The sequence below is a fragment of the Seriola dumerili genome, unplaced genomic scaffold, assembly GCF_002260705.1.
Source record: "Seriola dumerili isolate Sdu_G_001 unplaced genomic scaffold, Sdu_1.0 BDQW01017831.1, whole genome shotgun sequence".
Taxonomy (NCBI): Eukaryota; Metazoa; Chordata; class Actinopteri; order Carangiformes; family Carangidae; genus Seriola; species Seriola dumerili.
The window spans coordinates 2,912-18,702 of NW_019192086.1; the positions used below are offsets into that span (position 1 = coordinate 2,912).

The 15,791-nt window shown below is 39.8% G+C and overlaps 2 protein-coding genes across 3 annotated transcripts; one reads left to right on the top strand and one right to left on the bottom strand.

Annotated features, from left to right (window-relative positions):
- Positions 1-5,158: 5,158 nt before the first annotated feature.
- On the bottom strand, positions 5,159-7,536 carry LOC111240173. Of its 2 annotated transcripts, none has more exons than XM_022770154.1 (4): positions 7,457-7,536; positions 6,566-6,621; positions 6,116-6,475; positions 5,159-5,967 (listed from the first exon to the last, which is right to left on the bottom strand). In XM_022770154.1, exons 2-4 carry the CDS (start codon positions 6,612-6,614, stop codon positions 5,774-5,776), a joined length of 603 nt encoding a protein of 200 aa, XP_022625875.1. In that variant the 5' UTR covers positions 6,615-6,621; positions 7,457-7,536; the 3' UTR covers positions 5,159-5,773. The 2 variants fall into 2 exon arrangements, with proteins under 2 accessions (XP_022625875.1, XP_022625874.1); XM_022770153.1 differs by having other exon boundaries at positions 5,159-5,970.
- Positions 7,537-10,522: 2,986 nt separating this feature from the next.
- LOC111240172 (NLR family CARD domain-containing protein 3-like) lies at positions 10,523-15,785 on the top strand (the record flags this gene model as incomplete). The annotated part of the gene is made up of 6 exons (XM_022770151.1): positions 10,523-10,651; positions 12,801-12,921; positions 13,127-13,231; positions 13,462-13,566; positions 14,152-14,240; positions 14,620-15,785. Coding segments are annotated over exons 1-6 (1,605 nt in total), but the record flags the coding sequence as incomplete, so codon positions are not given.
- Positions 15,786-15,791: the final 6 nt, after the last annotated feature.

Genomic DNA, 15,791 nt, shown 5'->3' on the forward strand with positions numbered 1-15,791 from the left:
GGGTCGCCGCAGAGCCAGCTCATAATTCTTGGCGGCCTGGTCTGACTCACGGGACGTGGGCTGAGGGTACGAGCCTGAAATACAACAATAGCAGAACAGTGATGGGTGCAGACAGAACCCTGCTCAGCACTGTGGAGATGATCGAGATCAAAAGTCTCTGACATCAAACCAAAACAATGTAAAATGGGCATGTGAATGAAACTCGAGGGAGGGTTTGTCGATGAGTCACACATGTAATATCTGACCCGATGATAACTCTTTATAAACACTGTAAGGTGCAAATTACTTTCCCATGATGAACAAATTCATTCTTTATCAATCCTATTTATAGCAGCAGGATCCGTGATGGAAAGTGTTTAGTTACAGCTGCTGGAACAGGAAACGCCACATTCAGTGACCTGTGTGACACTTTGAGTATTGATGGTTTGATTATTGATTATAAAACATGACGTATAAAGTTAATATGAGGCTAAATCATTTTATACTGTACATCTAGGTTAAATAAAACTTTTATACCAACAACATTCAGTGAATAAACATCAGCTTGTATTTAAGATGAAATATGATCTTTAATAATGAAATATCGTCTTTCGTTATAAAAGAAGTTCGACCGTTTCTTTTTTTCTCTTGTAAATCAACTCGTCAGCTGCCACTTTAAACTAGAAAATGAAATGAATAAAAGACTTTCTCTTCATTAGAAAAAGCCTCTGGTTCAGTTTCAATCACAAGATGAAACTGGAGGAAATAACTTTCAATAATTAAACTGCATTCCCCTCATTAGCATCAACTGTCATGGAGTGCTGCTTCTATTCCCTCCGTGTTTTCACTTCACTTTTGGTCAGAGGGTCAGCCCCAGGCATCAGAGTGGGGACTTTGGGGGATTCTCCTAAAACCACCCTCTTTTTTTGTTTTTGAGAAGGTAATGATCTTATTTTAATTCGCACTAGCAGCACGGCTCTGAGACAGTGTCCGTCTGTCTGTCCGTCACTGTGGCCCACAACACAACAGCTGTAGCTTCATCCCACCATCACTAGCGTCCAGTATTCTTGGTTTGAGACCAGATACCTGCGAAACTACAGACATCCCATCAGCCTCAGCTAATGTGACTGTACTGACACACAGACTGGAGACCTCAGACTGACCTCAGTCTGACCTCAGTCTGATCACTCCTGCAATGACATCTTCAGGCTCCTGACAGAGAGTTGCTCCTGTTTTTACTCTGGGGGGTTTCTTCTTTGGACTTTCTTCTGTTTCTGTTTTGTTTTACAGATTCTGGATAAATCCCCTGAATCTTTAGATGATGTAACTTCATTAAACACCTGTTCATTCGGTAAATTGCAACAGTTTAGTAGAATATAAACCAAAAATATTAAAAGGCTTTAAAACTAGATTGTAACTCGGGGCCCCTCTAAGACAGGGGCCTCAAGATCAAGTATTGATCCAGGTGTTTCCTGAAAGCACGGCTCAGTGATGCTCTTAAATTTGAATGTTCACAGTCCAAAATACTTTCATGTTATATTTAAGATTTAAAGTTCTATTGGTCACATATTTTATTATGTGCAGTGAAATATCTAAAGTAAAAGCACTTCATGTCTATTTTGGAAATAAGGTCAGACGTAAATCAAATAATATTGTATTAATATACAACACAAATTAATATGGCAAGCTTATAATTAAAATAATCCAAATGTGTATCATAATTAAGGGGACAGATGTTTAATTTTGATCTAATATTTATGAATGACAGTGTAAAGATAACTTAACTACAGCTGCAATTTACTGTCAATTTTATTCTAAATGAATCTGCTGTTTATTTATTTTTTTGATTAATTGTTTAGTCCAAAAACTTATTGGACTTTTTTTTATCTATATTTCTGCTCCTCTCTGTCTCCTCAACAGGAACATTTGTAGTGAATGTGACACAGAGCTCCTATCAGGCAGAGGAGAACCACAACATCACACTGGAGTGGAGCTTCACAACCAAACCTCACACTCCACCTGACTTCCTTTCTATTCTATGTGAGATGTTTACTGATGATCTCAAAGCCTCAAAAGTCCTGTATCATCTACATGAGGGTGTTGAGGTCCCAGAGTCTCAGGATGAACAGTTTTCAGGACGAGTCCAGTGTGACAAAGACGTCCTCAGAGAAGGACGAATCAGACTTCATGTGTCCAGACTGAGGACTGAGGACTCAGGACTGTACCTGTGTGAAGTCAACACAGATACGGAAGAACTCTGACAAATGTCGACTCAGCGTCTCTGGTAAGTGAATTAGCAGTAAAATAAGTCTCTGCTGCCATGCTAGCAGCTCTGTGAGGCTGTGCTGTGGGGAAGTGTTGCTTAAAGCTAAATGCTAACACATCAGGTTAGCATGTTAGCATGCTAAACACAGCAAATACAAAATTTCATCTGGATCCATCCAGTAGCTGCTGAGATGTTTCAGTCTGGACCGAAGTCATGGACAGACTGATCCACAGAGACATTAGACCGGCACCATCACTGTCCACCACGATTACCCAGAGTTCCACAGTCCATTTACACTGATGTTAAACAGAGAAAATCTTTAGCTGGAACCAGAGAATATTTACTGTAGATTGTTATTGTTGTTGCACCAGTTTAAAGATTTGATTCAGTCTCTCAATAGAAGCATCGTAGTACTTTTAAAGGATCTTTGTGTTTCCGTGGCAACCAGTGATGCACAACAGGACAGAGGTGTTCTCCCTGTCAGTCAGCTGTGGGAATTTTTCTTTTCAGTTTCATTGAAATGTTTCCACTTCAGATAAATCAACATGTTCATTGTTCTCTTCAGCAGCTGTTGATCAGCCTGAAACTCAGAGACCAACTGAGAGACCAGAACCAGAGAGTTATAAAAGGATCCTCCTCTACGCTGGACTGGGACTGACAGCAGCAGCAGCAGCAGCAGCAGCTCTACTGGTCAAACTCTGCTGTTCCTCAAGTCCTTGTTTCACTAAATCTCCTGATGAGACAGTAAACCTTTATTCAGAGGTGTAAGAGTGACGTTCCTCAGAGAGCAGACTTCTCTCTGTCTCTGCTTCCTTTCACCCTGTTGGTCCATGAGGCTGCTTTTCTCTGCACACCCAGTCTGACCTCTGACCTTTCACCTCTGTCACTGTCTCCATGGAAACAGAGAGAGGGCACCTTCACCTGACTGAGGACCAGTGTCTTGTAATAAATGACATTTGTGCTTGTAAAGTTTATAATGTGAATATAATATAAATCTCTTTTTATATGAGAGAAGTTTGTTTCTTCTCTGTGTGAGAGTCTTAATGTCAGAGACCCAGAAGTTTCCAAGAATTAAGTTGAAATAAACATCAGAGATGCTTTTACTGTTTTGCCTCCCAGGGAGATGATCCAGTAAGTAGATGTTTGTTTTTAAGCAGGTAAAAGCAACAACAATAAAGTAAAAGAAAAAGAAACAGGTAAAAGCATTTTTTTAAGGTTTTATTAATTCCTGTTTATATTTCCACTTTTAGTTTCTTATTCTTTTACAGATTTATTCTTTTTTATGACTCTCCTCTGAATCCAAAGCTGAGTTCCTCTGATGAAGCCCCCCCCCCACCCCCTCTGTACATACACACATATATGAACAGTGAGTCCTGCAGTAGAGAGTTGTGTGGTGAAGTGTCAGGTGCAGTGGAGAGTTTAGCTCTGGCACCATCAGCTCTGAGGCGGTGGTTAAAGCTAAATGCTAACACATAAAAAAGACTCTTTACTCCAGAACTTTCCTGAGAATCATCACGTTTCAGAGTTTTCTTCAGTATTAAAGTAGTTTATACGGTGTTAACGTGTCTGTTTACCTTCAACAGGTGAGCAGGAGAGGAAAGCCAAGAGGAGGGTGAAAGTCCAGAGAGAAGTTTAATCCAGGTTCCTTTGTGACCGGACGATAAGAGACTCATAGACTGAAGGAGAGGAGACTGACGGCACTCGCTGCACGTTCTACGTGATGACGTCGCCCTGCGTGAGTCACGTCCATGGACGTATCCCATGCTAACAGGGTAAACTAACGTGTTAGCATTTAGCTTTAACCACCACTCATCCACAGCACAGCCTCACAGAGCTGTTAGCATGGCTGTCACAAGATGGCGCCAGAGCTGAACTCTGAGAGAGAGGATATAGTTATTGATGTTAAAGCTAAAAAGCTGAATCTGTTCCAGAACACTTGACCATTCCTCTGTTCATCAGCCTGGATCCACTGTAACACTCCAGAGGTAAAATCCCTTCTGATAAACGGCCAGCAGGGGAGCTCTGTGGCTCTGAGCCTCTCAGTCATTAACTCACCTGTGTTGATGTTACTGGGTCTTTTCTTCCTGCTGCTAAGGTGAACATGTAGATGAGTTTCACAGACACTAGAAAGTGACTCTTTCCTTCAGTAACTTATAAAGAAGGTTTACTATATATATACTTATTTACTTTCACACTGTCAGTTATAATAATAACATAGTCCCTGTTTGTCAGACAGCTGCAGGACGTGTCTCCAGTCCAGCTGTGTTTAACACAAGCTGGTGGTGAAGAATCATGTTGAGTTGATCTTTGCTTCATCAGAGGAACTCAGCTTTGGATTCAGAGGAGAGTCATAAAAAAGAATAAATCTGTAAAAGAATAAGAAACTAAAGGTGGAAATATAAACAGGAATGAATAAAACCTTTAAAAAATGCCTTTACCTGTTGCTTTTTCTTTTACCATATTGTTGTTGCTTTTACCTGCTTAAAAACAAACATCTACTTACTGGATCATCTCACTGGGAGGCAATACGGGAAAAGCAAAAGCAATATGGTAAAAGCATCTTTTAAATAGTTTTATATATCTGTCTTTATATTTCCCCCTTTTAAAAAGCTGTTTATTTTTTCTTTTATTCCTCCTTGTTTAACATTTATTTTCTTATCCTTTTCCAGATTTACTTTTTTATGGCTCTCCTCTGACTCCATACTCAGCTTCATCACTGCTGAAGACAAGTCTCTACAAACCAGCAGCTGAATTTCAGCTTTTATAACTTCCAGCTTCTAATGAGCTTCTCTCTTCTCAGCTCATGAGTTTATTTTATTTATATATTTTATACTTTTTTTTTTTTTTTAAATGATTGTTGTTGGACTTCTGTTAATGTCTTTCATATTTATTTATACACCTGTAAAGCATCAGTATTGATAAAGTTTATTGTCATTTTCAGTTTTAATTCTTGGAAACTTCTGGGTCTCTGACATTAAGACTCTCACACAGAGTCAGAACAACTTCTCTCATATAAATAGAGATTCATTTACAATAGAGTTACATTATAAACGGAACATGAGGAAAGTTGATTGTGCCTCGTAACAGTTTCCATCAATAGTCAGAGGATTAATATATACATTTCCCCTCAGTTTTCTGTTTACACTGACATCAGTTATTAATGCTGTAATGATTCATTTAAACACAAACTCACAATAACATGAATATAACCTGGAACAGAAATATTCCCTTCATGACACAGTTAAATCTTCTGACACTTAAACTAGAAGATGTTGGAGGGAGAGTCTCTCATGTTTGATGACTCAGGTCTTGAACCAGAGCTCTGACTCTTTCTCACAGTAAAGAGGGTCCTGTTAGTCCTGATGGTCTGACCCAGTGTTGGTCCCCTCTCTCTGTTTCCATGGAGACAGCGACAGAGGTGAAAGGTCAGAGGTCAGACTGGGTGTGCAGAGAAAAGCAGCCTCATGGACCAACAGGGTGACAGGAAGCAGAGACAGAGAGAAGTCTGCTCTCTGAGGAACGTCACTCTTACACCTCTGAATAAAGGTTTACTGTCTCATCAGGAGATTTAGTGAAACAAGGACTTGAGGAACAGCAGAGTTTGACCAGTAGAGCTGCTGCTGCTGCTGCTGTCAGTCCCAGTCCAGCGTAGAGGAGGATCCTTTTATAACTCTCTGGTTCTGGTCTCTCAGTTGGTCTCTGAGTTTCAGGCTGATCAACAGCTGCTGAAGAGAACAATGAAAAGAAATATAAATATTATAGAGCTGAGCAGCCAAACTCCATCAAGTCTAGTTCAGCAGCAGAGTCTGTACAACACTGATAACCATTTATAAAAAGAGCTTTCTACTGAGTTCTACTGGATCTACTTACCAGAGACGTTGAGTCGACATTTACCAGAGCTCCTCCCATCAGAGGTGAGGACCGTACACAGGTACGGTCCTGAGTCCTCAGTCCTCAGTCTGGACACATGAAGTCTGAGTCGTCCTTCTCTGAGGACGTCTTTGTCACACTGGACTCGTCCTGAAAACTGTTTATCCTGAGACTCTGGGACCTCAACACCCTCATGTAGATGATACAGGACTGAGTCTCTGAGATCAGTGATCAGTTCACAGAAGATAATAAGGAAGTCAGGTGGAGTGTGAGGTTTGGTTGTGAAGCTCCACTCCAGTGTGATGTTGTGGTTCTCCTCTGCCTGATAGGAGCTCTGTGTCACATTCACTACAAATGTTCCTGTTGAGGAGACAGAGAGGGAAAGTGAGGAGCAGACTAACTGAGGACTTGTATCAGTTTCTAGATAATAAAGTGAAGGAGTAAACTAACCACAGACACAGGAGGTGAGTGTGAGGAGCAGCAGGATGCAGCAGATCATCTTCTCCCTGTGAGAGGAGACAGAGCTGAAGAGTCACAAACACATGAGACCAAAGAAGGAAAATCTACAGTCTGACTTCATTCAGTCAGTACGATGCTGCTTCCTCTTTATGATCCTGATCATTACAAACAGCTGATCAGAGGACGGACACCAAGCCTCCATGATGATGTCAGAGACAATGTGAGCTACAGTCACTGTGATGTCACGTTTGTTTTGACGCCTCTTGTGATATATATGTTTCCTCAAGGAAGACAGAAAAACGTGGTTCAACAGTTTCAAACAGACCTGCTGTCATCAGCCTGTCAGAGTGATTCCCCCTCTGTGGTTTGCAGACGGCAGCAGCAGAGACTCAGTACAGTGACTGGTGTGAAGAAGGCGCCTGTAACATGTTCCTTCATACTCGCTCTTCTAGATCTGCACCTGTCGCTGCTGCTGGTTGGCGTCTCACTGAGCTGTGCTTTGTATGTGTCAGGTGTGGTGATGATCTGTCACTGGTCTGGTGAAAACTCTTTGTTTAATTGTCTCTTTACTACAAACTGAATTATTTTTGTGAACTGCCTCCTGTCTGATTCAGGTGTAGTGTGCTCTGATGTTCTGGATGGTGTCTCCTGACTAATGTGTCTAATGTGTCACATTCACTCTTTTAGGTCAAAGTCCATGTTTGATCTTCTGTCTTCTCATATATTCTGAATATTACCTCAGGTAACAAGATTCAGTTCAGTTTAGTGATCGACACTACTGACTTTGACACAGGAGATCAGGGGTTCGATTCCCGGTCAGGGATCCAGTGTGGTCCCTTGTGGATATATGAACCCTTAAGCAAGGCACCTGGTGCTACTGACCTTCCTCAGGACGAGTGAGACCACAAAGAGCTCAGATGTTGCCCAGGTTAATAAGCTCTGAGTCAGGGGATATATGGATGATATGAAACCCAACATCAAGGCAAGGGGGAGCCAGGATGACAGGTCAGAGAGGGAGATCATCACCTCTCAGCCAGTGTGAGCTGCATAACAAGGAAGATGTGAGATACAGAGGCTGCAGATGCAGAGATGCAGATGAATCAGAGAATGAAATACAGTGAACTGAAACTTCGATTTGCTTAACGTCCAACCTCGTTAGGGTTAGAGATAAGATTTGGAGATGAATGATAGTGACACTTCGATAAGGTTACTTCAGGTTACCTCCTTTAGGAAGTGAAACTTTGAATGAAGGTTAGTGTTAGATATACGGCAGACTCAAATGTTCATATAAGGTTACCTCAGAGAGTCAGAAGTTTAGTTTAGGAAGTGAAACTTCGACTGAAACTCAAACATGAAGTTTGCTTAAAGTCCATTCATCCACCAAGGGTTAGGGTTAGCGATAGGAAGGACTGAAGCTCCTTTCCTTACCATTAGAGAACCAGGGCTGCCGCTCTGATATTTCGCAGCTCTTCTCTCACTCCACATGCTCTTAACATGTCTACTTCTTTATCTTATATTTGCTGGGGTGTAAAGACGGGGCATGTGTCAGCCAGTGAGGATATTGAAGAGAGGGAGATCATCATCATCCTCTCAACCAGTGTGAGCTGGATAACAAGGAACATGAACATAACAAGAATCATAAGAGCATGAAATAGACGTGAAAGTTAACTAAAGCAGAAAATTCGCTCTTCAGAATGAATGAGTCAGCAAGTTGAATCAGAGAATGCATACAGTGAATGACAACTTAACTAAAGCATACACACGACCAAGCATGGAAAGCTCCAACCTTGAAGAAACAGAAGTGAAACGGTGAGATGGTCAGAAGGATGGATGCGCCTATTCTCACATAAAGTGAAGTCATTTATCTATCTATTTATAAATAAAACCACACACACAATCACACACTATCTAAAGACTGCAGTGTCATGTCAATGTTCTTGTTTTTTTTTTTACAGATAAATCCCCGGAAACCATAAAAAAGAAGAAAGATTTCAACACTGAAAGTTGAACATATTTGTTACAGAACCTAATGACTCTGAAACAATGTTCTGAATGAACTGACTGTAGAACCTGTAGGAAGAAAGAGCTTGTAGAACATGATACAAAGAATGTAAAAGCCACATAAACACAACTGAATCAACTGAAGGACAGCCATTGTTGTTTTTGTATTTATTTATTTTTAATTTTACATGCCCCGCCCCCATAAAATGAGCCATTCAGCAACCACAGCTTGACTGACGGAGGAGGACTTGTCTGTGATTGGTTGTTCTCCTGTGATGAACACAGTGTACGGCCTATCACCTTTTACAAAATAAAATAAAATTAATTCCACTGACTTAATGCTTCAAATTAATAAAGTACTTAATAGAAATGTGGTGTCAAAAGTACAATATTTGTCTTTTAAATGTAGTGGAGTAAAAGTCATGTTTACAAAAACAAAACAAAACAAACTTAATCAAGTAAACAGTTCATCACTGTCCAGCCTGTGTTAAAAACCACATTCATCAGCAGGAAACAGGAAACGTCAGTTAGGAAACCACATTTTTATTCAGCCCACCCACGTGAAATCCCACAGAGACGAGCACACAAATATATTCTCTGAATTCAAACAAAGAAAAGGCTTTTTGACATAAAAGTAAGTAATTTATGATTTAAGAGGCTTTTATTGTTGTAAGTGAGTGTGTGAGGTCTTCTGGGTGTTTCAGGGAGTTTCCCATATTGTTGTGCAAGTTGATATTACATATACAGACATACAGCTGCACAAAGACATCATGCTACAGACACTTAAACATAATGTATATCTATAATATACAGGCAAGAAACAGACAACAGACTATTTATGGAAGTCACAAGAATGCATGAAGTTTGCAGCGGCGGGCTTAACGTGCATGAACCCACTTTGGTGTGACAGCGAGAGGATACTGTATATTTTATTGCACAATACTTATGCTCTGATGAGCCAGTAACACATTGTGATGCTGTTTTAAACTTCAGTGCAAATAAGAGAAACAAGCGGTAGTCCTCACAGCTGCCTTTAAACTACGACAAGAGAAGATTTGCTTCTTGAAAAGACAAAGAAACAAACTGACCAACAGTCAGAGCTTTAAACATTAACCTGCCTACATGGGACAAACTGAAGGAGCTTTTAAAGTCCATCTTGATACTATGGTCTCCACAGACCTTAATATTGTATTAGTTAACTTCCCTTTGTGCAAGGTCTGCTGCATGTGCTGTTGCATAAGGTCACTGACGTGGATATAAATGACTTCCTGTTAAACACTGTCCAAAACGGGTCATCGATGATATTTTCATACAAAGTGAAGCTCTACAGATATTCATTGCTTTGATGCTACTCTTGTGCCCATTAGTGTTTTTGATGTTGAGCACACAACTGTAACAAACAACTTCCTGAAGGGACAGTTTGGCTGCGGTGGAAAAGTCAAAATAATCTCCTTTCCTAAAACACCTGTCCTCGACCTCGTCAAGGAAAGACGTGAAGGAGAGGAGATCAGAATAAGTTACAGTATATTCAGACATAAGATTAAAGTTCCCTATTTTCTCCTTTCCTTGCATAAAGGAAGCTCCAGTGTTTCCTTTGCTAAAGGAGACAAGATAGGAAGCACTGAAGCTCCTTTCCTTATCATTTAGAGAACTGGACCAGCTGTTATCATCATGGCCGCTCTGATATTTCCGGGTCATGTCACTCGCAGCTCTTCTCTCACTTCACATGCTCTTAACATGTCTACTTCTTTATCTAATATTTACTGGGCATGTGTCAGCCAGTGAGGATATTGAAGTAAATATGAATGTTTAAGGGACAGAATTTGTTTATCAATCCAGAGGGGTCGCTAATTAGTGGCTATTAGTGTCAGTGGTGGCAATAGATAAGCAGTGATGGTAGTTCGACAGTCTGTGGTTGGACAGGTCAGCAGGCTGTGGCGTTCAGATAAGGTTACCTCAGTGAGTCAGAAGTTTAGTTTAGGATAAAAACGAAACGATGCACATATAAGGACGAGTCAAACTGCTGCGTACCTGCTCTTTGCCTGAGTGACAGCAGCATGCAAAAGCAACCTAAAGGTAAGTGAGATCAGGACCTGAGAATGGCGTTGAAGCCTTTTGTGAAACACTCGGTTTGCAGATTGTTATTTTGATGCAACAGGTTATTAACAGGTTATTTTGGGTGAGAGAGCGAGCGAGAGATAGCGAGGCCTCGAGGTAACGATGATAACGACCAATGCGAGCAGTGTTTCAACCGTTTCCTGACTCTGATTGCTCTTTACACTTTAGTGCGAAACTCAAAACACGAAGAGGAAATAAAATTCTTTGAGCAAATGCACAGAAATATAAAGTTTAATGTGGTTGAAGAGATAATGTGAATTGATTTATAAATTATATACGACTGATTCTGACAGTCTCTGTTGTCCACAGCTGCTTTCCACTGTTACCTGTTTACATAAGTAAACTGTTATGAGATTTTCATGTTTATATAATTTGAAACTTTTATTTAAACAGCTTACAGATGCAGAAAAGACAAAAAAAACACATGGAATGACTTGATATCATCTAGGCTGCAAAATGTTCACAATCCTCCTGTAGAAAAAATATAAAAATATAATTTACATAAACTGATTAAGAAAGAAGTTAAATTCATTAATGGTCACATGATTAATGTGACTACACAGACATGTGTCTGGTGTTATTCTTTTGTTTATCCACCAGGTGTCACTAAAGATCCATTCATTGCAGCAGGGTCACAGCTGGTGCTCCACTGTTACAACAGGTGGAGCTGCAGTTATAATGGATTATGTTTTTATTTTTATTTAAGTCAAATTCAGGGATCATAATTTAGATAATTTAGATCCTCCAAGACTGACAGCAACTCACCGTCAGTGCTCAGACTCAGGGCAGCACAGTGGATTAAATATCATTATACTACAACATAATCTCACTCCATCACAAACTTTAAATTCGATTTATTGCAGAGTCAGACTCATTTAATCTGGTTTATTTCTTGTAGCAGTTGTAGGGTATGTTTCATATCAGCTTTGTAAATATTGTTTGTGTTGTATAATGAATTGGAAACCGAAAGTAAAATTTCGAGGGGAATCCCGATTATATTGTTTAGATGTATCCCGCCACTTCACCGTCTGCATGTGAAATCTTCAGGTAATATTTGTTTGATTCAAAAAGCAACAACGAGCGAAACGTTTTGCAAGTAAACGTGAGTAGCGGTTAATTATCCCGTGTGTTACGGTTTGTGATGTCGGACAGACTCGACTGTTGTGCGGGTGCGTCGTGTTGTTGTTACAGATCGTCCTCTGCTTTTTCACAGCGTAAACACAGACGACATCTTGTGCGCAGCAACATCAAAAACGTCATTAACAAAACCATAAAAAAATCCAACGTCGTTAATTTGTTTCTGCAGTAAAGTTTGTTTATATATTTGTGGGGTAAGTCGAGTTTCTCGGTGGTTCTTGTGGTTTAAATCTCCACTTCCGTTTTTGTCCAGGCGGTGCGTTTTGCTGTCTTAAGGCTCAAACTTTAGTCGTGTTTATACACGTCTGAAGTTTAAAAGGACTGAAGTCGATTATGTTTGGGGGCAATTTCGGTTTGGTGGTTTTCAACATACCTTTTTTGGCCCGTAGCCCCATCCGTTATCAAGGTCCCTTTCCCGCCCCCTGTGTATATATATAACTGAGTATAATTATGACTGTTTGATTATTATTACTTATATTATATACACATATTCTCCTTGTTATTTTTTACTAATATTCAGTGTTGTATCATTTAAAATCTCATGTCTTTGAATATAAAAGATTTGATTTATCAGGCAGTTTGAATGTCATTATTTTTAATAAATACATAAATTGAAAAAAAAAAAAAAGTTTCAGGGTTTAAAATAAACGCAATTGAAGTTGTGCGTTAATGGGAGAAAATATAAATCTATATGGTATTCAATAGTGATAGTAAGAGTAGTACAGAATACTGCCAGTAGTGAAAACAAGTTTGATCTTATCTAAAGTTAGGGTGTGGTCACTTTGTCGACAATACAACAATTTTCAGATAAAAAAAAAATATCTGTTGTTTAGCAAACACATGAACGCTGACAACAAACACATAGAACTTGAAGAGTGAGAGTGTAAGTAAAAAAGACAACTGCCATTAAGCTGATTTTTGTCCTTTACAAACCTCCTACAAACCTATTTTTTCTCCCACTGCTTTGTAGTTGAGATGGCTGAGAGGAAGAGGAAGCGTCCTCCCCACACAGGGCCTCGCAGCTCCTCCCCTGTGACGTCTGACAAGTCATCTGATCAGAAGATCAGCCCCGGCACAGAGCAACCAATCAGGTAATTTCAGGCTGTGACGTCTTCAACAAGCTGCAGAAACAAGAAAACACCCAGTAAAGAACTCTGCACACTGCAAGAGGCTATCAAGTCTTCTTTTATTACAAAAATACTCTTTATATTTATGCAAATTCAGTGAAATACAACTTTCACTCTGTGTTCAGTGGATTTTATTAAAATGAGTGAATAAAACAATCTCTCCTCTTAGTTCACAGATGAGAGCGGGTGGGTCCACGAGTCCCAGCATTCTCTCCATGAAGAGTGATGGATCCATGTTCATGCCAATGAACTTTCGCAACGAGAACCCAGAACGGTAATTCTCTGTAATTAAAGTATCTGGAAATGGTTTGACAGAACTGGACACAGGTTACGCTGCCAGCCACAGAGTCATACAGTCAAATAAACAAGTCAAGATTTTGGTTAGGTGAAACTGAATCCACAGTTCTGTCTTTATGAAAAGTGATTGTATATGTTGTGTACCTGAGGAGTAAATGACCCCGCTCTGAAGAAATGATGAGTAAATAAAACAACCTCTCCTCTTAGTTCACAGATGAGAGCGGATGGATCCATGAGTCCCAGCATTCTTTCCATGAAGAGTGATGGATCCATGTTCATGCCAATGAACTTTGGCAACAAGAACCCTGAACGGTAATTCTCTGTAATTAAAGTATGTCAAAATGGTTTGACAGAACTGGACACAGGTTACGCTGCCAGCCACAGAGTCATACAGTCAAATAAACAAGTCAAGAGTTTACATTAAGATTTACAGTTCACAGTTGAGACACATACACAAAAACAAACTCATACCCACAGACATTAATTTTTTTAATTGAATTTTAGCAGCTTTTCCTACAGGTCTTAAAGTTTTTTTTTTTTTTTTTACAACAGTTTAAAATCTAAAACTAAATTTAAATTACATGTTTGTCTGCTTTAAATTACACATCTGCTTTGAGACAAAAACTCCACCAAAAGGGAGAAATTTATGTTTTATATTTTTTATTTTCATGATGGTGCCCCCTGGTCTTGCATTAATCCTCTGAATTATTGCATTTGAATTTAAAATTGATTTAGTATTCAGTCTGAACACACCTTTAGACCTACACTGCTCAAAGACAATTAATCGGAAATTGGCGTCCGAGGAAACTACCACAGAGAAAATGTTATCAGAACAAAAGTGTTTCAGGTGAAGTGGCTACATTAGCTAATAATGTGCCTTTTGTTGTTGTGTTTCAGCTCAGACTGGGACCAGTCTGATTCACCAGCAGCCGAGCCCTGCCAGAAGAAACCCAGACAAGATCCTGAATATCAGAGAGATGACACTGGTAGGTTTAAATACTAACTGAAGAAATATCTGTACTATTACCAATACTATACCACAAGTAAAGCTAGTAATAGAGTAATACTTCATAATCAGAGTGAGGCATCACATATTAGTCTTTAAAATAGTGATAGGTTCTCTTGCCATTAAAAGGAAATAGCAGGCAAACAACCAGATAAACCAATAAAAGCCAGACGAGTCTCTGATTATGCACTGAAACTTTGTGGAAGTGTCAGGTGCCAAATTACCTTCCACCTTTAAAAAAACCCCTCAAAGTCAAGATTTTGTGTTTGCTTGTGGTTTTGCATGACTGAGCTAAAATTATTTGGTATTAATCACACAGGTATTATTGGAATTTGCAATCATGCATTTTCTTGTTACAGGGGACACACCTCTTTTGGAAGCAAAGAAGAAACTAAAAGAAGCAATGAAAAAGAAATGTACTTCGATATCTGAAGGTAATGGTGACCAACAGAGTTCGCTGAACAAAATCTACACAGAACTCTACATCACCACTGGGGAGAGTGAAGGGCCACAAGCAGAGCATGAGTTCGGACACCTCGAACGTAAAGAAACAGAAGCATCTCCTGAAGGTACAGTCAGCCTCAGCGACATCTTCAAACCTTTGCCTGGCAAAGAGAAACTCCACAGAACAGTTCTGACGAAGGGAAGTGCAGGCATTGGAAAATCATTTTCTGTGCAGAAATTGATTCTTGACTGGGCCGAGGAGAAAGAAAACCAGGACATTGATTTTGTTTTCTATCTTGCTTTCAAAGAGATGAATTTGAGCACAGATACAAAAAGCTTGGACAAGCTGCTGACTGAATTCCACCCTGCACTCAAAAGTTTGAACGGTTCAACTGATTATGTTAAAACCAATGTTTTAGTGATCCTGGACGGCCTGGATGAAAGCAGACTTCAACTGGACTTTGAGAACAATAAGACTGTAACGTCTGTCAGTGAAGTTACATCTCTGAGTAACCTCCTATCAAACCTGATCCAGGGTAACCTTCTTCCTAATGCAAAACTCTGGATAACTTCCCGTAAAGTAGCAGCCAATCAGATCCCTGCAAAGTATGTCGACATGGTGACAGAGATAGGAGGTTTCAATGAGTCACAAAAAGAGGAATACTTCAGGAAGAGATTTAGTGATGACTTGACTCTTGCTGACAGAATCATTTCACATATCCAGTCTTCAGTGAGTCTCGACATCATGTGCCAGATCCCGATCTTCTGCTGGATTTCTTCTGTGTTATTCCAGGATGTTTTCAGTGGAGATGGCAAAGCTGAAACTCCTCAAACTCTGACAGAGATGATGGCACATTTCCTTTTTGTTCAGACAAAACGTAGAAGCAGAAAATATGACCAGAAGAAGACTAAGAAAAAAGAAGAGAATCTTCTGAAGACACACAGAGAATTTCTCCTGAAACTCGGCAAACTGGCATTTGTTCATCTACAGAAGAACAACCTCATCTTCTATGAGGAAGACCTGGAAAACTGTGGCATCGATATTAACGAAGCATCTATCCACTCTGGATTTTGCACCACAGTTCTT

Excerpts from the sequence above, each read along its gene's own strand:
- LOC111240173 (XM_022770153.1), bottom strand. The coding sequence starts at position 6,614 with ATGATCTGCTGCATCCTGCTGCTCCTCACACTCACCTCCTGTGTCTGT. Across the intron at positions 6,476-6,565 it reads ACTCACCTCCTGTGTCTGTG|GAACATTTGTAGTGAATGTG; the intron begins GTTAGTTTACTC and ends TCTCCTCAACAG. Across the intron at positions 5,971-6,115 it reads ATGTCGACTCAACGTCTCTG|CAGCTGTTGATCAGCCTGAA; the intron begins GTAAGTAGATCC and ends TGTTCTCTTCAG.